Source organism: Hypanus sabinus, chromosome 3, assembly GCF_030144855.1.
Source record: "Hypanus sabinus isolate sHypSab1 chromosome 3, sHypSab1.hap1, whole genome shotgun sequence".
NCBI classification, from domain to species: domain Eukaryota; kingdom Metazoa; phylum Chordata; class Chondrichthyes; order Myliobatiformes; family Dasyatidae; genus Hypanus; species Hypanus sabinus.
In genome coordinates this window covers 42,044,429-42,067,614 of record NC_082708.1, presented here as the reverse complement: position 1 = coordinate 42,067,614, position 23,186 = coordinate 42,044,429, and the positions used below count along the sequence as shown (strand labels likewise).

Here is a 23,186-nt window from a genome sequence, read left to right as displayed (position 1 = left end):
CAACACACATTAAATGTCAGTGAATTTCAGCCAAGTCAGGAGCATCTACGGAGGAAATAAGCAGTTGATATTTTGGGCCGATCCCATTCATTAGGACTGGAAGGGTCTTATCTCAAAATGTCGACTATGTATTCCCCTCTGTAGATGCTACTTTGCTGAATTCCTCCAGAATTTTGTGTGTGTATTGAACATTTCCAGCATCTGTAGAATTTCGTCTGCTTTTGCTTGTTTAGTCACTTGTTCTCTATTTTTTTCCTAAAACTAGTAACTCTGGCTATTTTTTTTAAATCAAACTTAAGCATTGTAAAGGAGTACTTAATGTAAAATTTTAAGCGCATATTTCCATATTTCTTTAACATTTCATTTTTGACATACTTAACTGAAACAAAAAAAGGTAACAACTTTCAAAATAAGATGAAGATTTTTTTAATACCAACAAAATTAGACTTCACTGCCTTGTTAATTTTCTTGAATAGTTTTATAGTCATAGAACACTATATTACAGAAAAAGGCTTTTCAGCCCACCTAGTCTGTGCTGATCTATTAATTTGCCTTGTCCTATCAACCTATACCTGAACCATAGTCCTCCATACCCCTGTCCATGTATCAATCTAGATTTCTCTTCAATGTTGAAATCAAACCTCCATCCACCACCTCTAGCAGCTCATTCCACACTCCAACCACACTGAGTGAAGCTCTCCCCCATGTTCCTTTTAAACATTTCATCTTCTAGTGTCACCCAACCTCAGTAGAAAAAGCCTGTTTTATTTAACCCTATCTATACAGTTCACAATTTTGTATTTCTCTGTTCAAGATCTCCTCACTCTGGAGAATAAAGTCCTAACCTATTCAACCTTTCCCTAACTCAGGTTCTCAAGTTCTGGCAACATTCTTGTAAATTTTCTGTGCTCTTTTAATTTGTCCACTATTACTGTAATTTGTTCTCCAAAAGTGCATTATGTCATATTTGTCTGCATTAAATTCCATCTGCCATTTTTCATCCCATTTTTTCAGCTGGTGCAGATCCCATTGTCTTCATTGCCTTCCTCACTGTCCACTGTACTCCCAATCTTGGTGTCATCCACTTGTGTTCTTTCATGGATTTTAAAAGTCTGAATGTACCTCTTTAAAGCAAGATCCTTAAAGAAACATGATATAAAAAGTTGTAAAAAATATCACTTTTTTGTATACTTCCAAATTGTTAATTTTTAGTACATTTTTTCCTAATTCAGGAGTTTCATCAGATAAAGTTGACAATGATTTATTCCCAAGCAAATTTTATTAATCTCTCATTGTTAGTTTTCCATTGAACATGCAATATCTGCTTTGCTTTAAAAAATGTGAGTAGATGGAATGATGTACAGGTTCCCAGATTACGCCGGGGTTCTGTTCCTGTGAACATTTCATAACTTGAACAGTTTGCAACTTGGAAATGCAGCTATGAATCCAGTTCCCATATGGTAAAAGAGGTACAGTCAGCAAATCCAAGATGCTTATTTATATTTATGGACTATACACAAGTCAGGCGGTTGCAATCTGAGACGAACCTGTATTTTAAATAAAATTTTTGTGCAGTAAGACATGAATTTAGTTGAGCTAATATTTGTCAATCTGTTAGAATGTTTAAGCAGTTCAAATTGATCTGTTTTTCACTATAGTACTTAATTCTGCTTTTTTTCCCCTAAGTGTTAAAACATATTTTGTCATTTTTCTTTTTAAAGCGATCCAATCCACATGCTGCATATCAGAATCCTGGACCAAGCACATCACAACCACAGAGCAGCATGGGATATTCAACTACCTCCCAGCAGCCTCCACAGTACTCACACCAGGCACACCGGTACTGAGCTGTAGTTATTCCCAAGATCCTGGCCGTCACTGTGGCTATAGACTGAACATATGGCTGGCAGCCTTGGTGTGGCTCAGATCCCAAGAATGTACTGTAATAACCACATTAGCCAACTCCTTTTGTTTCCACAGATGGAGTAGTACTTGGGATAGACTTGAAAGGAGAGCTCTAGCACAGTTTGTGTTCATTGACATGCTGCTTCTATAGTTTACTTGACCTGCTTTTTAAGACCAATTACTTTTTCCCCTTACAATTTACAAATTGTAGCAGTTAAAACAGTGAATGTACAACAATGATTTCTAACTTTTGGTGGTGAATGTTCTTGCTGTTTATCAATGTTCTACCATAGCAAGAAAGATTCTTCTAAACTGGTACTTGAAGAGCAGTTACGTTTGATGGTCAAGGTATTCATTATGCATAATGTACTTTATATGGTACAAATTTCACATTTGGCTGTATTTTGTGGTTGGTTCACGTCTTTCAGTGTTTTACCTTTTAATGTGTTTGCAGCACAAAACTGCAGTATGTAAGCTTCATAATTTATCAACTGATTGTAACCTCCAAAGGACTCCAGCCTGGCAGTTTATGAACTTTTCATTTACATTGTTCAAACATACCTTCACCTGATTCTACCCCAATATTTACAAACTGACTTTGACTTAAAACAGCTGCTACCCTTAATTTTACCAACAGTAGATAACTGTACTGAGTATTGCATCTGTGATGTTTATCCAGATTTTCAAGGGAGAATTACCTTGAACAGTGTTTTTTTTTTGTATGTGTTGCTGACTTGTGAGCAAACAAAAAGCATGTGGTGTCTCCATGTTTTCAGCTTCTGCTCAAATATTTTGTCATGAGTTTATAAAGCTGGGTTTGTGTAGTGGATTTTCTTTTTGTTTGGTCATTTTTTAAAAATAATGTAAATGCTTTTATTGAGTGCCCTTAAGATGAGTGTGAGATGTAGAGAGCCTTAGAATTCATTTAAAAATGTAACAATTGTATTGTACCATTTTACATGAAGCAAGTATTCTGAAAATAAATTTTGAAAATTATGGTAGTAACTTTACTACTAAAATTTTATTAAGTACTTTGGACGGTGTTATGTTTTGAATGAAAATTCCATAGATACCAGCTTACAAAAGTAAAATATTATGAATTCTGAATTAGAAAACAAAAGAGAATACTGGAAAAGTTTGAATCTAGCTTGCTGCAAATCTGTTTACATAGATAGCTGGAACTTTAAGCTGGATAGTTGTACTGTATAGTTTTTATTACATTTTGCACCGCTATTGGTTTTCCCAGATATTTAAAAATGTGAAAACTTTCCATTCGTCACTTCAACAAATACATTTGATTGGTTTACATATCTCTGCAGTCATAAGTAATTTTGTGAATACTCTCATATGGTGGATAATATTTTTAAGTATTAGTTTCAGTATCCAGACTGATTTCTGATGTCCCCTCTGACTGATTTAAAACAAAAACTTCAAGGTAACTTTTTATAGCTATTGCCTTAATCATGAGTTTGCTTATAACATAGCTTGCCTAAGCACTTTACTTTTTTATTCTAAATTGGGATTTACAGTTTAATTATGTAGCCAAGCAGCCATATTCTGCTTTAAAAAAACCTATTTCTGTAATGTTATGCATTCACAATTTTCTTACTACCACAATGACAAAAAAAATTGAAGGGATAGTGAATAGATGAGATGCAGAATGTACACTAACCCTGAAAGTTTGTCTTAGTTTCACCTCTAGGTAGCTCAAGGATGCCTCTTAGTGGATCAATGAAGGAACAGCATTGATGCTCTCTGTGGGTTGAAGATGGCTTGAATGTGCAAATTTTAAGAGTGTTAAAATATTTATTAAAAATAATTTGTGAACTAAATAAAATTGTATCAACATCTTTCATTTTTCTCACGGATTCTCCGTCTTCTCTCACTGCCCTCCCCCCTCCCACACCTTTAATTGCTAATATTGCGCTTTTAATTAAGAACTTTATGGACTTCAACAAGGCCTTTGACAAGGTTGCATGTGAGATTCCAGTCTGGAAGGTTAGATGACATGGGATCCACTGAAGCTAGCCAATTGAATACCAAATTGGCTTGGTGGACAGAGATGGGCTGATAAAGGGTTGTGAGAGTGGAGGTCCATGATCAGTTGTGTGTCACAGGGATTGGTACTGGATCAACTGTTTGTCATCCCCATCATTAATACAGATAATAATGTTAACATGGTAAATTTGCAGATGGCACCTCAATTGGACAATGAAGGTGGTTATCTGAGGTTACAACAGGATCCAGATGAATTGGGGCATTGTGGAGAGGAATGGCAGTTTGAATTTAACCTGGACAATTATGACATGCTACATTTTGGGTAGTTCATTATCAGGTTTAATGTTACCTGGCAGTTGTTGTGAAATTAGGACAGGTCGTGCTCAGTAAAAGTGGGGTCCAGGGGAGTTTTGTAGAACTGTGAGACCAAGGGATGCAGGTATAGTTTTTTGTAAGTGGTAGACGGTAGTAAAGAGACATTTGGTACACTTACCTTCATTGGTCAGCATTGAGTGTAGGAGTTAGGATGTCACTACTTAGTATAGTACACAGTTCTAGTTGGGAGGATGTCATTTAGCTGGAAAGGGTACAGAAGACAATCATGAGGTTGTTACTGGGGCTGGGTTAAAAGGAGAGATTGGATGAGGCTGAGGGGAGACTTTAGAGGTTTATAAAATCATGATAGGCATAAACAAGGTTTTTCACCACCACAGGGTAGTCTAAAACTAGAGGATTTTCACATGAAGAAAGGGGAAAGATTTAGAGGATTGGGCTTTCTCACACAGTGTGGTGGGTATGTGAAACAATGTCAGGAAGCCGTAGATGCTGGTACAGCTACAACATTTAAAAGATACTTTAACAGGTTCTTGAATAGAAAAAGGTTTAGAGGGATATGGGCCAAATACAGGCAAAAAATAGACATCTTGGTCAGCATGGACAAGTTGGGCCAAAAGGCCTGGTTCTGTGCTATGTAACTCCATGACGAGCCATTCTGGTCCCCACATTACTTGAAAGATGTGGCTACACTGGAGAGGGTGCTGAGGAAATCTGTAGAGTTGTTGCCAAGACTGGGAAAGTTTTGTTTTGTGGAGCGATTGGGCAGTTTTTTTCAAATTGGGAGGGGGTTGGGGAGATGGTTAGCTCAGTGAAAACTTTATTGAGGAACCCATGTAAAGTAAATAGGGAAGACATATTGCCCATTGCTAATAGTGTCAAAAACCAGGGGGCATTGGCCTAAAGTAATTGATAGAAGGGAAATGATGAAATGAGTTTTTAGCTAGAGTGGCCTGGAACATTCTACGTGACATGAGTGGAAATCATAATGATATTTCAAAAGTACTTAGATGTGTACTGAGCTGTGATTGGCAGGTCTATGAACCTAGTGCTGGAAGGTGGGATTAGACTGGGTAGCTCTTTTTCATTTGATACATGATGGGACTAAATGGCTTCTTACATAATACATTTTCTATGATTCTCACATTTCCATTTCATTCGCTGATTTGACCTTTTGCTCTTGAACCAAATGATGCATGTCCATTTTTACTGATCCTATTGTAAATCTTGTTTTTTTTTCCAATTCATAGGGTAAGTATACTGCGTCTTAAAATGGATTCATTTTCACAAATAGGATTAAGACCTGCCGCAGGTACAGTGTTTGTGCAGGAAATCTGTTGCATACATTTTACAGTACTGTTAATTAACAGCTTCTTAATCCCTTGTACATTAAACTAAAAGCAGTGTTCTTTTCATGGGCAGCAGTAGAAGAGCATAATAAGTCAAAATTAAAGTGGAAAATACAGTTTACTTTAGAAATTCTTTTTTTTTACAAATTGACACAATTAACACCCAGTGGAGGCGGTGTACCAGATTAATTCTACCTGCTAATTATCAAGATTTAGGCATTCAGTCAGCATTAATTGTGCAGCTGATTGCCTTAGCTCATCAGCAAGAAGCCAGGCTTTGTAAATAGCTGGCACCACTTTAAGCAATGGAAGGCAGCTGAATATCAACCTGTACTTAAAGAGAAAGTTCTTTGTGGATAAGCAGATGGTGGAAGTCAGTCAGGTGATTACAACCCAGTTGGACATTTAGAAGAGTGTGGACTTCAATCTTAAGTAGATGCTGCAGGTGAAGCCTTAGTGGGGAAAAGGGAAGTAATATGTTGTTTTGTACAATGGCTAAAGGCTCTTCACACACTAAGTGAGACAGACTGCTGACTGATGTCATTTTCTGTTTGCACTGCACATTTCCAATGCATAATAATGTAGCATACTTAAGAATCCATTTCAAGGTGCCATTTGATGGATCTCACATTACTAATATGCACCGGCCAAGGTGAACAACAATTGGAAGCAAGTGATCACCTATAGCAATAAACAACCAAATTTGACAGACCAGAATCCCTCAAAGGATGCGTGGTCTGACCAAGGTTCTATTGAATGTTAATATAACTTCTATAAATGTCAGTAGTATCACCCTAGGAATTAACCCAGGAAATTTTCTTACATTTGAATTTATTAATCTGCTAAATAATTCTTGATAATGCTCAAAAAGCTTAACAAGCAAGGGTTTCCTTCATAATGCAGGTTTTATGGTACTATTAAATAATTTGTAATCTATCTTGAGAAATATAAATACATCCTCTTCCTTGTTCAAAGATAAAAAGCAGGAAATAAGCAGGGAATAAAACAATAGCGCTGTAGGTTAATCCTTTACTAGACCATTTTATCATTAGGCTTTCACTGCAACAGTTTACACTGCAGATATAACATTTGTTATACTCAAAAGTGTTTTTATCGACCGAGGCATCTGAAGATTTAAAAATAAATCAAATGTTGGTACCATAATACCATTAGAAAAGAGTTTCTTATAAAGGAATCCAGTTTTCTATTGATTTCCATGTGCATCAGTAAGTGAAAGTACTTCAAGAGCAATGTAAATGTAATGAAATGCAGTACAAAATATGATTAAACAAATAGGAGACTTTGTGATTATTTAGATCCTTAGAACTGATCTGTCTGCCTTGGGACAATAGATGGTGGAAAGGAAACCAAACATTTGTACCAAAGGTAAAGAAATCAACACCTAGAAACCAGATTTCAAATAAAAATTAAACTGAAAGGACAAGAACTTAACTATGCACATAATAATAAAACTGCTTAAATGTTCTAAAATATAATGTGATTTGTACATTTGTTTTACACCCTGTTGGGTTTAAAGTATTTAAAATGTATCTCAACCTTTCAATTCTTCAATACACGTAATAACCATGTGATTAGCTTTATAAATAGCCATACAAGCATATTAGTCTGTTGAACATTTCTGGCTTTATGTTAATCATTTAATCCCAGCATCATCTGTATCTCATGTATTCATTCATATAGTGTCTCTGCCTTGCATTTGTATTTGATTTCACCTTGGGAAAAATATTCTTGATGTTTTTAATCAAGCAGGTAAGTGGTTGGCAAAGTGAATTCCTTAAATGTAGTGTGGATATTAGAAGTCACATAAGTATCAACAATTTTTAATTAACTCAAGTGGTTTTGAAATTGTTAAAACTTCATATTTCTTTCTGTCCATCATTAAGTATCCCTAAATAGGAGATACTTGTAATTTGATCCATGGCATGCAGAACTATAATTGCTCTAGCACTTCAGCCAATCCTACTGATGAAATATTCCCAGCTGTATTCCTGTTACTACTGTTTTAGTGAATTCAATGATTCATTAATCTCTTTATAATGTCTAGTACAAACAAATAAACATCTTCAGAGGCTGTAGTGAAATGGCAATGCCATAACAACTTAGCTATTTAAAGTTCAATTCTTCCTTAACTGTAAAGTGGATCAAGGTAAATAATTCCTTAACCCAACACATGTACATCCCACTACAACAGGAAAGTCATGTTGTCCTGATAGGGCCTGATGACATCGTACCTGTGAATAAATATCCAAGTGCCTTTTGTAGTTTCAAGAAGAAGCTGTTAAAACCATGCCACAAATAATGAAAGCTCAACTGCTTTATTTCAAGTTTGTTCACAGAACATGACCATCACATGGCAATGCCAGCATCTGATGCCCATCCCCAATAATCTATGGACTGAAAAGGCATTTAGAAGTCAAATGCATTAGTAAAGCTGGAATCACATTTCGGTCGGCCTGATGATGAAAGCAAATTAGTAAACCAGTAATTTCATTGTTGCTATTAGTGAGACTATATTTGAAAAGAAACTCCTGATTTTTATAATATTTGTTTGAATTTAAACTTGCACAGCTACCATGGTGAGATGGGAAACCATGTCTCAAGATGCAAACTCCTGAACTCTGAGACTGGTTGTCCACTAACTTAACCATGCAATCACTAAACCCATTTGTATAATTCAAATGTTAAATCCAAATTTTCACTTTAGAACCTTGTAAGTACTGAAAAATACATTTTTGTAAAATATTTACTATTTAGCAACCAGTTTAGCTCCATTTTGCTTTGGAATCATAGTTTGGAGATTCTTACTTCAAAACCAGGGAGATTTGTTTATAAGAAGATATGAGGACAGGATATAGCAGTTATTCTCACTGATGTGCTTCCAAGTGACCACCAAACATTGCAATAGCTCACTTCATAGGCTCCTAAGTGTATCCAGGCAAAAAAAAAATAAAATCACATGGATAGACTAACAGAGAACGATTAATTTTATACCTGAAATTATCCAATTATTTATCAACAATAAGATAACACTGGTTCAGAACAGCACATGTAATTACTGGTTGCTATACTATCGGAAGATGTGATTAAGTTAGTGAGGGGATTATTAGAAATTCACAAGGATGTGCAGTAATTGAAGGTTTGAGTTACAGGTAGACTGTTTCCTGGAACAGAGGCAGCTGAAGGGTGACTTATAGAGAGGGTCTATAAAATCAAGAGGGACATTGATAAGATGGATAGTTGCAGATACTTTCCCTAGGGCAAGGGAACCTAAACTGGAGCAATTAGGAGACTTGAGATCACGTTTTTCCTGCAACGAAGTGTTATGCCTGTGTCTTCCCCCCCCCCCCCCCCGTTTGAGAATCACAAGATCGCTATTAGGTCAGGTCAGGAGACCCAGGAAATGAGAGAGAGATGTTTGGAATGTCCTAGCCCCAGCGATACAAAGCCACGAAACAGGTCATTGTCTCTTGGAGATGGAATTGTGTATTGAATACTGTACTTCATGGAAGCCCTCAGGCAATGTGGGCTGGTTGGGGGATGGCATCGTTCCACCCTGATTGACATCTGAGACCCTGTGAGTCAGGATAAAAGAGGGTCTGGGGAACAGCCCTTGAGACGCACCAGAAGAAACGCTAGAAATCCTGTAACAGCGTAATAGCGAAAGCTGGTCGAAAGCCACGTGCGTCCTTTTCCATTTGCCTCAGAATTGGTGGGCCTTGCCACAGAAGAACGGCTTTAGCTAACAACAAAGGAGAAATCAGCCCCAATGACTCTCGAAGGATCGACATCATAAAAGGAATGGGCAAGTTTTAATCCGTCTCTCCAACCAAAAGCTGCAGCTTGAATGAACTTGAGTGCCTTTTATATTTCCATCGGACAATACACTATCCCTTAGACAACGATAGAGCTATTTCTTACTGATTATTATTATACCCACGCTTTTAGATTTAGTATTGACGACGTATATTATCTGTACATTTGCATTGATATTATTTTTGTGTATTTTTATCAATAAATACTGTTAAAAATAGTACCATCAGACTTCAACGGAGCTCTCTATCTTTGCTGGTAAGTGACCTGGTTACGGGGTACGTAACAATTGGGGTTCTCATCTCGAGATTTGACCAAATTGGGAGGCCAGTGAATCAGGCTTGTAAGTCCAAACTTGGATCTGGTTACGCGGGTAGCCAGACAGGAAACCAGCAAAGATGGACGTGGCTGAATTTATAGAAAACCCGACTCTAGAGGCGGCCACCAAATTGGACTTGATAAATCTGGCGAAAGGGCTAAACCTCACAGAGGTGAGGTTGTCCATGAAAAAGCGGGAGGTGCGAAGGGCAATAACTCAGTATTATATTGGGAAGAATGTGCTTGCAGTTGAGGTATTGGAAAATATCCCTGAAAAGGTACCAGCTAGTGGGACAGCTCAGTTAGAGTTGGAGAAATTAAGGTAAAGCAACTGAGAAGAAGAAAGAGCCGAGAGAGAGAAAGACAGGGCCGACAAACAAAGGGAGCATGCGCTCCAGCTAAAGGCGTTAGAGGTGAAAAGGGAGCAGGACAGGGCTGAGAAACAAAGGGAGCATGAAATTCAGTTAAAACAGCTGGAGCAGCTGAAAAGGAGGGAGAGAGAGCTGAGAAAGAAAAGGAAAGAGTTGAGAAGGAGAGGGAGGCGATAGTTTTGCCAACTATCGGTGACAAAAATCACTGCTTTTTGAACACAAGCACACACAATTTACAATATTTAAAAATTAACATCTTGGCCCGAAATGTTGACTGCTCATTTCAACGGATGCTGCCCAACCTGCTGAATTCATCCAGCTTGTTTGTATGTACAAATACAATACAAATACTTTATTGTCACCAAACAATTGATACTAGAGTGTACAATCATCACAGTTATATGTTTCTGCGCTTCGCGCTCCCTGAAGTACAAATCGAAGTAAATATAATAATTTAAATTATAAATCATCATTAGAAAATAGAAAAGGGGAAGTACAGTACTGCAAGTATGTGTTGATTTGACCACAGCATCTGCAGTGTACTTTGTGTTTAATATTTAAAAATTGTTCACTCTAAGCATAGCCACACAAATGCGCGTGTCTGATGCTGATTAGAAACTGGCAACAGTCTTCTGGCCCAATTAAGCTGCATAGTGTCCCAGATAAACAAAGAGAATCCAATCTATTTCCCCAATTAGATTTTGTTCTTGAAGAGTCGCCCCAAAGTAAGCAGCCCCAATTAACCAAGACCCAATTAAATGGAATCCATTATTTGCTCGGGGAGAAAATGTATCGACATTTCAGGTCAAAAATCCTAACACAGAATGGGAAATGGGAGAAAACAGATAGGTTATTAAGAGGGAAATGAGTGGTGAGAATGGGGGAAAATGCTTGTGCCTTTAGGATTTTTTTTCTCTTTTCTTTTCCATGGCTTCCTGTATGGTAGTTGACAAGGCTCCCCATCTTCTTGTGCATTTGCTCACGTCCTTCTCAGTCAGAACAGACAGACAGACAGACATACTTTATTGATCCCGAGGGAAATTGGGTTTCATTACAGTCGCAACAACCAAGAATAGTGTAGAAATATAGCAATATAAAACCGTAAATAATTAAATAATAACAAGTAAGTTATGCCAAGTGGAAATTAGTCCGGGACCAGCCTATTGGCTCAGGGTGTCTGACCCTCCGAGGGAGGAGTTGTAAAGTTTGATGGCCACAGGTAGGAATGACTTCCTATGACGCTCAGTGTTGCATCTCGGTGGAATGAGTCTCTGGCTGAATGTACTCCTGTGCCTAACCAGTACATTATTAGAGTGGATGGGAAACATTGTCCAAGATGGCATGCAACTTGGACAGCATCCTCTTTTCAGACACCACCGTCAGAATCAGAATCAGACTTTAATCGCCAAGTACCTGTGCACATACAAGGAATCTACTTCCAGCAGATGTTGTCTCTCTGCTCATAACAATAATAATGATAAATATAAATGAAAATATAGATTATACATACAGGTAGTGCAATCCAAGTAATAGTTCGCTGGCAGTTAACTGTTCAGCAAAGTGACCGCAGTAGGGAAAAAACTTCTCCAGTGCCTATTAGTCTTAGTCTGGAGGGATCTGAAACGCATACCAGACGGAAGCAGTTCAAACAGTCCGTGCGCAAAGAGTCCAGTTCCACCCCCACAACATCACTGGCCTTACGAATGAGTTTGTTGATTCTGTTGGTGTTGGCTACCCTCAACCTGTTGCCCCAGCACACAACAGGAAACATGATAGAACAAGGATAGTGTTGCTGCTATCCTCACCTTCCACCTCACCAGCCACATTTAACCAGTCATCTTTCATAATTTATAACCATATAACAATTACAGCACAGAAACAGGCTATCTTGGTCCTTCTAGTCCATGCCGAACGCTTACTCTCACCTAGTCCCACCGACCTGCACTCAGCCCATAACCCTCCATTCCTTTCCTGTCCATATACATATCCAATTTTACTTTAAATGACAATATCAAACCTGCCTCTACCACTTCTACTGGAAGCTCGTTCCACACAGCTACCACTCTCTGAGTAAAGAAGTTCCCCCTTGTGTTACCCCTAAACTTTTGCCCCCTAACTCTCAACTCATGTCCTCTTGTTTGAATCTCCCCTACTCTCAATGGAAAAAGCCTATCCAGATCAACTCTATCTATCACCCTCATAATTTTAAATACCTCTATCAAGTCCCCCCTCAACCTTCTATGCTCCAAAGAATAAAGACCTAACTTGTTCAATCTTTCCCTGTAACTTAGGTGCTGAAACCCAGGTAACATTCTAGTAAATCTCCTCTTTACTCCTATTTTGTTGACATATTTCCTATAATTCGACCAGAACTGTACACAATACTCCAAATTTGGCTGTACCAATGCCTTGTACAATTTTAACATTACCTCCCAACTCCTATACTCAGTGCTCTGATTTATAAAGGCCAGCATACCAAAAGCTTTCTTCACCACCCTATCTACATGAGATTCCACCTTCAGAGAACTATACACCATTATTCCTAGATCACTCTGTTCTACTGCATTCTTCAATGCCCTAACGTTTACCATGCACATCCTATTTTGATTATTCCTACCAAAATGTAGCACCTCACATTTATCAGCATTAAACTCCATCTGCCATCTTTCAGCCCACTCTTCTAACTGGCCTAAATTTCTCTGCAAGCTTTGAAAACCTATTTCAATATCCACAATGCCACCTATCTTAGTATCATCTACATACTTACTAATCCAATTTACCACCCCATCATCCAGATCATTAATGTATATGACAAACATTGGACCCAGTACAGATCCCTGAGGCACACCAGTAGTCACCAGCCTCCAACCTGACAAACAGTTATCCACCACTACTCTCTGGCATCTCCCATCCAGCCACTGTTGAATCCATTTTACTACTTCAATATTAATACCTAACGATTGAACCTTCCTAACTAACCTTCTGTGTGGAACCTTGTCAAAGGAATTACTGAAGTCAATATAGACAACATCCACTGCTTTACCCTCATCAACTTTCCTCGTAACCTCTTCAAAAAATTCAAAAAGATTTGTCAAACATGACCTTCCATGCACAAATCCATGTTGACAGTTCCTAATCAGACCCTGTCTATCCAGATAATTATATACCATCTCTAAGAATACTCTCCATTAATTTACCCACCACTGATGTCAAACTTACAAGCCTATAATTGCTAGGTTTACTCTTAGAACCCTTTTTAAATAATGGAACCACATAAGCAATACGCCAATCCTCTGGCACCATCCCCGTTTCTAATGACATTAGAAATACTTCTGTCAGAGCCCGCTATTTCTACACGAACTTCCCTCAAGGTCCTCGGGAATATCCTGTCAGGACAGGGAGATTTATCCACTTTTAGATTCCTTAAAAGCACCAGTACTTCCTCTTCTTTAATTGTCATAGTTTCCATAAATACCCTACTTGTTTCCCTTACCTTACACAATTCAATATCCTTCTCCATAGTGAATACCGAAGAAAAAAAATTGTTCAAAATCTCTCCCACCTCTTTTGGCTCCACACGTAGCTGTCCACTCTGATTCCCTAAGGGACCAATTTTATCCCTCACTATCCTTTTGCTATTAATATAACTGTAAAAACCCTTTGGATCTATTTTCACCTTATTTGCCAAAGCAACCTCATATCTTCTTTTAGATTTTCTAATTTCTTTCTTACGATTCTTTTTACATTCTTTGTATTCCTCAAGCTCCTCATTTACTCCATGCTGCCTATATTTATTGTAGATATCTCCCTTTTTCTGCACCAAGTTTCCAATATCCTTTGAAAACTATGGCTCTCTCAAACTTTTAACCTTTTCTTTCAACTTAACAGGAACGTAAAGGTTCTGTACCCTCAAAATTTCACCTTTAAATGACCTCTCTATTACATCCTTCCCATAAAACAAATTGTCCCAATCCACTCCTTCTAAATCCTTCCACATTTCCTCAAAGTTAGCCTTTCTCCAATCAAAACTCTCAACCCTGGGTCCAATCCTAACCTTCTCCATAATTATATTGAAACTAATGGCATTGTGATCACTGGACCCGAAGTGCTCCCCAACACATACATCTGTCACCTGACCTATCTCATTCCCTAACAGGAGATCCAACACTGCCCCATCTCTAGTTGACACCTCTATGTATTGCTGCAAAAAACTATCCTGCATACATTTTACAAATTTCTGTCACCTCTAAATGTAATCCACCATATATTTTCATCCTTTCCCTTTTCATCAATTGAAAGGGAAACTTCTCTGTGGAATTCTCAAATTCACTCTTCCAAATCTACCAATTCCTTGCAGCACTCACCCATGTAACTGCTAGAAATGCAACACCCTATTCCCACTATCCAGATAACCTAAGTACTACCAAGTGAAGCAGCAGTTCACCTGTACTTCCTTTCAGTTTAGTGAGATGCATTCAGTGCTCACAATGAGAACTATTCGACATTGTTGGAACCAAGTACAGACTGGGTAACTGCTTTGCATAACACCTCAGTCCAATCCCCAAGGGTAACCCTGAGCTTCCAGTTGCTTGTTACTTTAAGTGCACATCCCATCTCACACTGAGCTCTCTTCAGTCATCCATCTTCACCGTGCCTATGTTTCTCAATGAAAGAACACACCTGGATTTTTCTCTCTGGGTACATTGAAATTCTCTGTAGTTAACATTGAATTTAACAATTAAAGTTACTGTAACACCCTCTTTACACAAATGACTACTTAACTATTTCAATTTGTTTCATATTTTGTCTCCAGTGGCACTGTTTACAGTAGTTATTACCTTCGGTCTGCACTGTATCAGACATCCTCTCTTCTTTACATTCAACCTGACTTAAACGTACATGAATTTTCACTTTTCCAGTTCTGATATTGGGTACTTTAAGATCTGAACCTTTGTTTCTCTCCCTCACTAATGCTACCTTGACTCACTGATTACTTCCAGCACTCCATGCTTTTGTTTCAGATTTAGAGATCTAGAGATTTTCTCTGCATTACTCATTGTCTGTCATAGCGGACCTTTGACTGATTTATCTGTTGGGATATTTTAGAGTTAAATTGAGAACAAATCACTTCGCTATAGTCTAGATTCAAAGCAGTGAGTGAGGTCAACAGATTTCATTCCCAAAGGAAATTAGTGAACCAAACAAGTTTATACAAATTATAATCACTCTGAATTATTTTAGATTTTTAATTATAGATAACATTACTGAGTTTAAACACCCTCATTTCCTTGAAACCCAAGAAAGACATCTTGCCCAAACTTATCATCAAGCTTCAATATCCCAAGTTCAAATCTCACCGAAGTCATGGGAAAAGTCCCCAGCTTTAAATTCCTGGGCATCATATCAAATGAGCTGCCTTGGACCCAGCATATATAGTCGATTCAAATACAAGAAAGACCTGCTGGCAATTTTACTTTCTTAGAAGATTAAGGTGGCTTAACAAATCACTGAATACTCTCCACAAACTTTGACAGGGACTGTGCATTCGAATTACTGTACCAGACCATGATGCAACAATAAAAAACAAAAGTTGCAGAGAGTAGCGGATCCAGCCCAATAAATCATGGGATTGCCTCAGAAAACCAGCATTCATCATCAAAGAACCCTAGCCATCCTCTCACCGCTATTATCAAGCAGAAGTTACAGAAGCCTGAAGTCACAAGCCATAAGTTCAAGAACTTCCCTTCAACCATTTGGTACTAAAACTAACCTGTAAAACCCTATTCACCATCTCAGTACAGGAACACTATGGTCACTTTGCACTACAATGGATTGTTCCCCACCCCCATTGAGTCCTTACTTGTATAATTTATGTTTTTTCTGTGAAGATTGTGTCTCTAATGCTATATGCCTGTGAAAAACTCAACAAATAACTGGTGGCTGTACTGTGGAAAAAGTGGCTGTTAAAGTACAACTTTAGGAGTTACATTGACTCTAGACTTCATGAAGTGTCATAGCAACAGGTCAAACTTAGGGAGGATCACCTTCTACCCAGCAGAATCAGCATCTTCCATATCCTGACACATACTTGCCAGTAACACTATCACTGCTGCAAGTGCAGAGATTGGTAGCAGCGCTCAACAGTATCTGTGGAAAGAGAAATGGAGTTAACATTTCAGATTGAAGACCTTTTGTTAGAATTAGGAAAGAGTGAAACCAAGTCTAAGACCCAAGATGTTAACTTTGTGTCATTCTATGCATTGGACCTGACCTGCTGAGTGTTGCCAGCATTTTCTGTTTTTGTTTCAGATTTCCAGCATCAGCAGCTGTTTGATTTTCATTTGCCAGCAGATCATTGATGCTCAGTTTGGGTTCTGCCTGGAATAATTTGCTTTCAACCTCACTACATTGTTGCTCCAAACAAGGATAAGAGAACCAAATTTCAGAAGTAATACGTCAGTGACATCAAGGGAACATTTGGACAAGCTGTAGCTAGATCTGGACTACATACAGTCTGTATTGATAAAATAGTAAATACTCTGACATACAAGAAACATGAGGCAATGACCATATCCTAATAGAGAAAGTCAAGCCATATCACCTTGAATTTTAATAGTATGTTGCTACCGAATACTCAATGATAAATATTCAGGGATGGAGGGATACTCACTCAGAGGTTGAATACCTTCGAACATAGTTTACCCCAAAATCTTCTCCACATTTAAACAGAGCCTGGAATGTGCTTGAATTCTCATCACTTAGCTGGATGACAATCTCTCCAACATAAAGTTTAACAGCATCCAGTTCAGAAAAGCCCACTTTATTAGCAACCAAATATCTAATTAAACATTCAGTCACTCAATCAAATGTGCAAATTGGCTGTGTTGTACCATTTACAAGCATGGGAATTTTCTCATCCTTTTCAACACCACGAAACTCATGTATCTAAAAGGAAGTGGCTGCAAAAGAATATCATCACTTTTAAGTTCCTTCCAAATTACACATCCTCATGACATGTCAATGTACCTTCATCATCACAAGATCAAAATCTCAGAACTCTTACCTCCCAGCAGGGAAGTATATTCGAAGTACAAGTGGTTGATAACGACCACTACATCAAGAGCAATTAAGATAAGATAAAAAGATTTTCTTCCTATTTGCTTCCACAATCTTGGAATGAATAAATTAAACTGTGGGTTTGAATCTGATATGGATTTTATGTTATAGGACTGTCTTTTTGTTTGTTTTCAAATCTAATTGTTTTGAGCTAGTCATATGTCTAAATTTTCTAATAATTTTGAAATTCAGAGACAATAGAGCATAATTAAGGTATTATTTAGATGGCATAGATATTGCAAGGTGCAGGAAAAACTAGCAATTCAAATCCTTGTGCAGTAATTTAAAAAGAATATTCAAATGTTCGCTTGCTGGAGTCAGTAACAGCATGTCCTAATGCAGGACCTCAACAAGAAACATCAGCCGTCACTTTGCTTTGACAATCCACTGACTTGCTCCAGCAGTTTAATTTTTACTCCAGCTTCCACCATCTGCAACCTACTGTCTCCTTGGTTACAGATGACACAATTACAAAATCATAATTTAAAGTGAATGTTCAGGAGGAACATGAAATGGACTGGCAGGTGTCTTTCAATTCTGCACCTTATTTATCTTTTCCTTTATGCTTAAGATAGAGATGGGGGAGATTTTGGGCAATTTCTTTTCTTCGGTATTCACTAAGGAGAAGGATATTGAATTGTGTAAGGTAAGGGAAACAAGTAGGGAAGTTATGGAAACTATGACGATTAAAGAGGAGGAAGTACAGGCACTTTTAAGGAATATAAAAGTGGATAAATCTCCAGGTCCTGAGAGAATGTTCCCTAGGAACTTGAGGGAGGTTTGTGTAGAAATAGCAGGGGCTCTGACAGAAATATTTCAAATGTCATTAGAAACAGGGATGGTGCTGGAGGATTGGAGTATTGCTCATGTGGTTCCATTGTTTAAAAAGGGTTCTAAGAGTAAACCTAGCAATTATAGGCCTGTCAGTTTGACATCAGTGGTGGGTAAATTAATGGAAAGTATTCTTAGAGATGGTATATATAATTATCTGGATAGACAGGGTCTGATTAGGAACAGTCAACATGGATTTGTGCATGGAAGGTCATGTTTGATAAATCTTATTGAATTTTTTGAAGAGGTTACAAGGAAAGTTGATGAGGGTAAAGCAGTGGATGTTGTCTATATGGACTTCAGTAAGGCCTTTGACAAGGTTCTGCATGGAAGGTTCAATTGTTGGGTATTAATATTGAAGTAGTAAAATGGATTCAACAGTGGCTGGATGGGAGATGCCAGAGAGTAGTGGTGGATAACTGTTTGTCAAGTTGGAGGTCGGTGATTAGTGGTGTGCCTCAGGGATGTATACTGGGTCCAATGCTGCTTGTCATATACATTAATGATCTGGATGACGGGGTGGTAAATTGGATTAGTGAGTATGCAGATGATACTAAGGTAGGTGGCATTGTGGATAATGAAGTAGGTTTTCAAAGTTTGCAGAGAGATTTAGGCCAGTTAGAAGAATGGGCTGAACGATGGCAGATAGAGTTTAATGCTGATAAGTGTGAGGTGCTACATTTTGGTAGGAATAATCCAAATGGACATACATGGTAAATGGTAGGGCATTGAAGAATGCAGTAGAACAGAGTTATCTAGGAATAATAGTGTATAGTTCCCTGAAGGTGGAATCTCATGTGGATAGGGTGGTGAAGAAAGCTTTTGGTATACTGGCCTTTATAAATCAGAGCATTGAGTATTGGAGTTGGGATGTAATGTTAAAATTGTACAATGCATTGGTCAGGCCAAATTTGGAGTATTGTGTACAGTTCTGGTCACCGAATTATAGGAAAGATCTAAACAAAATAGAGAGAGTACAGAGAAGATTTACTAGAATGTTACCTGGGTTTCAGCACCCAAGTTACAGGGAAAGGTTGAACAAGTTAGGTCTTTATTCTTTGGAGTGTAGAAGCTTGAGGGGGGACTTGATAGAGGTATTTAAAATAATGGGGGATAGATGGAGTTGATGTGGATAGGCTTTTTCCATTGAGAGTAGGGGAGATTCAAACAAGAGGACATGAGTTGAGAGTTAGGGGGCAAAAGTTTAAGGGTAACATGAGGGGGAATTTCTTTACTCAGAGAGTGGTAGCTGTTGGAACAAGCTTCCAGTAGAAGTGGTAGAGGCAGGTTCGGTATTGTCATTTAAAGTAAAATTGGATAGGTATATGGACAGGAAAGGAATGGAGGGTTATGGGCTGAGTGCTGGTCAGTGGGACTAGGTGAGCGTTCGGCAAGGACTGGAAGGGCCGAGATGGCCTGTTTCCATGCTGTAATTATTATATGGTTATATATGGCTATAAGATATAAACAAATACCCGTTAGCACAGTTTTAAACAATAACCAAAGAACATATTGCATTTACTGTCCACAGATCTGATTTGACACCAGTTTTTTTTAAAAAGGCGATATGCAGCAAAATTCCAATGACTGGTTCAAGGGAAGGAACATACAATAAATCGAGTCAGAGTCATAGAGAAGTACAGCACAGAAACATGTTCATGCCAAAACCATTTAAGCTGCCTACTCCCACTGACCCACACTGGGACCATAGCCTTCCATATTCCAACTATCCATGTACCTATCCAAACCATTTGGGTTGGCAGCTCATTTCACACTCCCACGATCCTCTGAGTGAACAAGTTTTCCATCATGTTACCCTTGACCTTTCACCCTTAATCCATGACCTCTGGTTGTAGACCCACCCAATCTTAGTGGAAAATAAATGCTTGCATTTACCCAATCTATACCACTCATGGCTTTGTATACAGTCAGCCCTCTGTATCCACGGGAGTTTGGTTCCAGGAGCCCCCAGCGGATACCAAATTCTGCAGATGCTCAAGTGCCTTATATAAAATGGCACAGTATTTACATATAACCTACGCACATCCTCCTGTATTACCTAAAATACCTAATACAATGTAAACAGTTGAAAAAAAAGGTCTGTACATGTTCAGTACAGACACAACCATCGTAGCTTTTCTGGGAACGCTGATGCTGCCTTGGCATCAGCCGATGCCGATTCTCCCGTGATCTTTAAGTTCGAGGCTGTAGCGCTTTACATAGCCAGTCAGCCATCCCTTACTAGCCTTAAACTCCTTCCTCTCACTCACAACACAAGTAGCGAATGAACGAGACACGAGGCGAACAATGCTCAAACAACGAGTGCTGGAGAGAGAACTTCCAGGTTTTTTTCCTGATCCCGATCTGCAGTTGGTTGAATCTGCAGATACGGAGGGCTGACTGTACCTCTATCAAATCTCCTCTCAATATTCTGTGTTCTAAGGAATACAGTCCTAACCTATTCAATCTTAGCTTAGAACTTGGGCTGTCTGCAGCCAATACTCGAAATTAGACCTCACTGGCTTATACAACTTCAAAACATCCCATCTCGTACTCAATACTTTGATTTATGAAGGCCCATGTATCAAAAACTTTCTTTACAACTCTATCTACCTGTGACACCACTTTCGATGAATTGTGGACTTGTATTCCCAGATCCCTTTGTCCTACCACACTCCTCAGTGTCCTACCATTCACTGTGGAAGACCTACCATGGTTAGTCCTACCAAAGTGGAAAACCTCGTATTTGTCTGCGTCAAATTCCATCTGCCATTTTTCTGCCCATTTTTCCAACTAATGCAGATCTCTCTGCAAGCCATGGATAGCCTTCCATACTGTCCACTACACCACCAATCTTGGTGTCATCTGTAAATTTGTTGATCCAGTTAACCACATTATCATCCAGATCACTGATACAGATGACAAACAACAATGGACCCAGCACTGATCCCTGCAGCACACCACTAGTCACAGAGGCAATCATCTACTATCTCCCACAAAGCCAATGTCTAATCCAATTTATTACCTCATTTTTGAATCCCAAATGACTGAACCTTCTTGACCAACCTCCCATGCGGGACTTTGTCAAGTGCCTTGCTAAAGTCCATGTAGACAACATCCACTTTCCTGGCAACTTCTTCAAAAATCTCTACAAGATTGGTTAGACATGATTTACCACGTATAAAGCCATGCTGGCTATCTAGGTCGATCCAAATACTTATATGTCTGGTCCCGTAGAATACCTTCCAATAACCTACCTATAACTGATGTCAGACTCACTGACCTAGTTTCCTGGTTTATATTTAAAGCCTCTTTTAAACAGCAGAACAATCCTCTGAACACCTCTGCTGTCACTAAGGATGATTTAAATTCAGTGCCTATAAAAAGTATTCACTCTCCTCCCAAGAAGTTTTCATGTTATGTTGTTTTACAACATTGAATTACTGTGGATTAATTTGGCTTTTTTGACACTGATCAACAGAAGATTCTTTCTTGTAAAAGTGTTCGGGGTCATTGTCTTGTTGGAAAACAAATCTTCTCCCAAGTCACGGTTCTCTTGTAGACCTCATCAGTTTTTCTCCAGGATTTCCCTGTACTTTACTGCATTTATTTTACCCTCTACCTTCACAAGTCTTCCAGGGCCTGCTGCAGTGAAGCATCCCCACAGCGTAATACAGTCACCACCATGCTTCACAGTAGGGGTGGTGTTTGGTTTATGACAAACACAACGTTTAGTTTGTTGACCTAAAAGCTCAATTTTGGTTTCATCAGACCACAGAACCTTCTTCCAGCTGACTTCAGGGTCTTCCACACACCTTCCGGCAAACTCTAACCAAGATTTCATGAGTTTTTTTTTCCCAACAGCAGCTTCCTCTTTGCCACTCTCCCATAAAACTGTGATTGGTGAAGCACCTGGGGAACAGTTGTTGTATGCACAGTTTCTCCCTTCTCAGCCACTGAAGCTTGTAACTCCTCCAGAGTTGTCATAGGTCTCTTGGTGGTCTCCCTCACTAATCCCATTCTTGCACAGGGTCTCAGCTTTTGAGGATGGCCTGCTCTAGGCAGCTTTACAGCTCTCCCATGTTATTTCCATTTCTTGAATTATTGACTTAACTGTAGTCCAAGGGATACTCAGTGCCTTGGAAATTTTCTCGTATCCATCTCCTGACTTGTGATTTTCAATAACCTTTTCGGGAGTTACTTGGAGTATTCTTTTGTCTTCATTGTGTAGTTTTTGCCAGGAAACTAACTCACCAGCAATTAGACCTTCCATGTTCAGGTGTATTTTTTACTACAATCAACAGGAACACTTTGACTGCACACAGGTGATCTCCATCTAATTAATTATGTGACTTCTAAAACCAAATGGCTGCACCAGTGATGATTTGGTGTGTTCTGCTAAAGGTGTAAATACTTATGCAATCAATTATTTTGTGTTTTATATTTGTAATTAATTTAGATCACTTTGTAGAGATGTTTTCATTTTGACACAGAAGAGTCTTTTTCTATTAATCAGTGTCAAAAAAAAGCCAAATTAAATTCACTATGATTCAATGTTAAAATATGAAAATTTCCAAAAGTGGGGGGTGAATATTTTTTATAAGCACTGAATCTCTGCTAGAGTACCACCAATTTCTGTACTTGCCTCCCATAGGGTCAGAGTGAACACCTAGTCAGCCCCTGGGGATTTATTCACCCTGATTTGCCTCAGGATAGCAAACACCTCCTCCTCCATAATCTGTGTAGGGTAAATGAAATTGATGCTGCTTTGCCTCACTGTCCTCAAAATGTCAAATTTTGAGAAGCACTGATTAACAGAGGAAAATTAAATTCAAGTCGCAGATCCCTGAAGGTAACTGGACAAGGAGATAAGCTGAGTAAGTAAATGGGATATTTTATCAATCACATTGCAGAATATAAGAGGATTGAGTTTATGATTGAATTCTTTTAAACACAATTGGACCATAGCTAGAGGATTACGTGCAGGTTTGATCACATCATTGGAAGAATGTGATTGCATAAGAGTTGTTTACTTGGAGGAGAGTTGATTTAATAGGACAGTTTGTGTTAATTGGAACAGAAGATCATTCTTGATACTGAGAAGAGACTGCCTCAGCCATTTTTTTTCCACAAG

At 38.5% G+C, this 23,186-nt stretch overlaps 1 protein-coding gene across 8 annotated transcripts in view; it reads left to right on the top strand.

The window, feature by feature from the left end:
* Nucleotides 1–3,697, top strand: part of cdk8 (cyclin dependent kinase 8) — a 122,717-nt gene extending 119,020 nt beyond the window's left edge. For all 8 annotated transcript variants that reach the window (XM_059964156.1, XM_059964155.1, XM_059964154.1 and 5 more), the window contains one exon: nucleotides 1,722–3,697. In XM_059964156.1, the coding sequence (XP_059820139.1) occupies nucleotides 1,722–1,847 (126 nt within the window). In that variant the 3' untranslated portion in view covers nucleotides 1,848–3,697. The remainder of the gene's footprint in view (nucleotides 1–1,721) is intronic.
* Nucleotides 3,698–23,186: the final 19,489 nt, after the last annotated feature.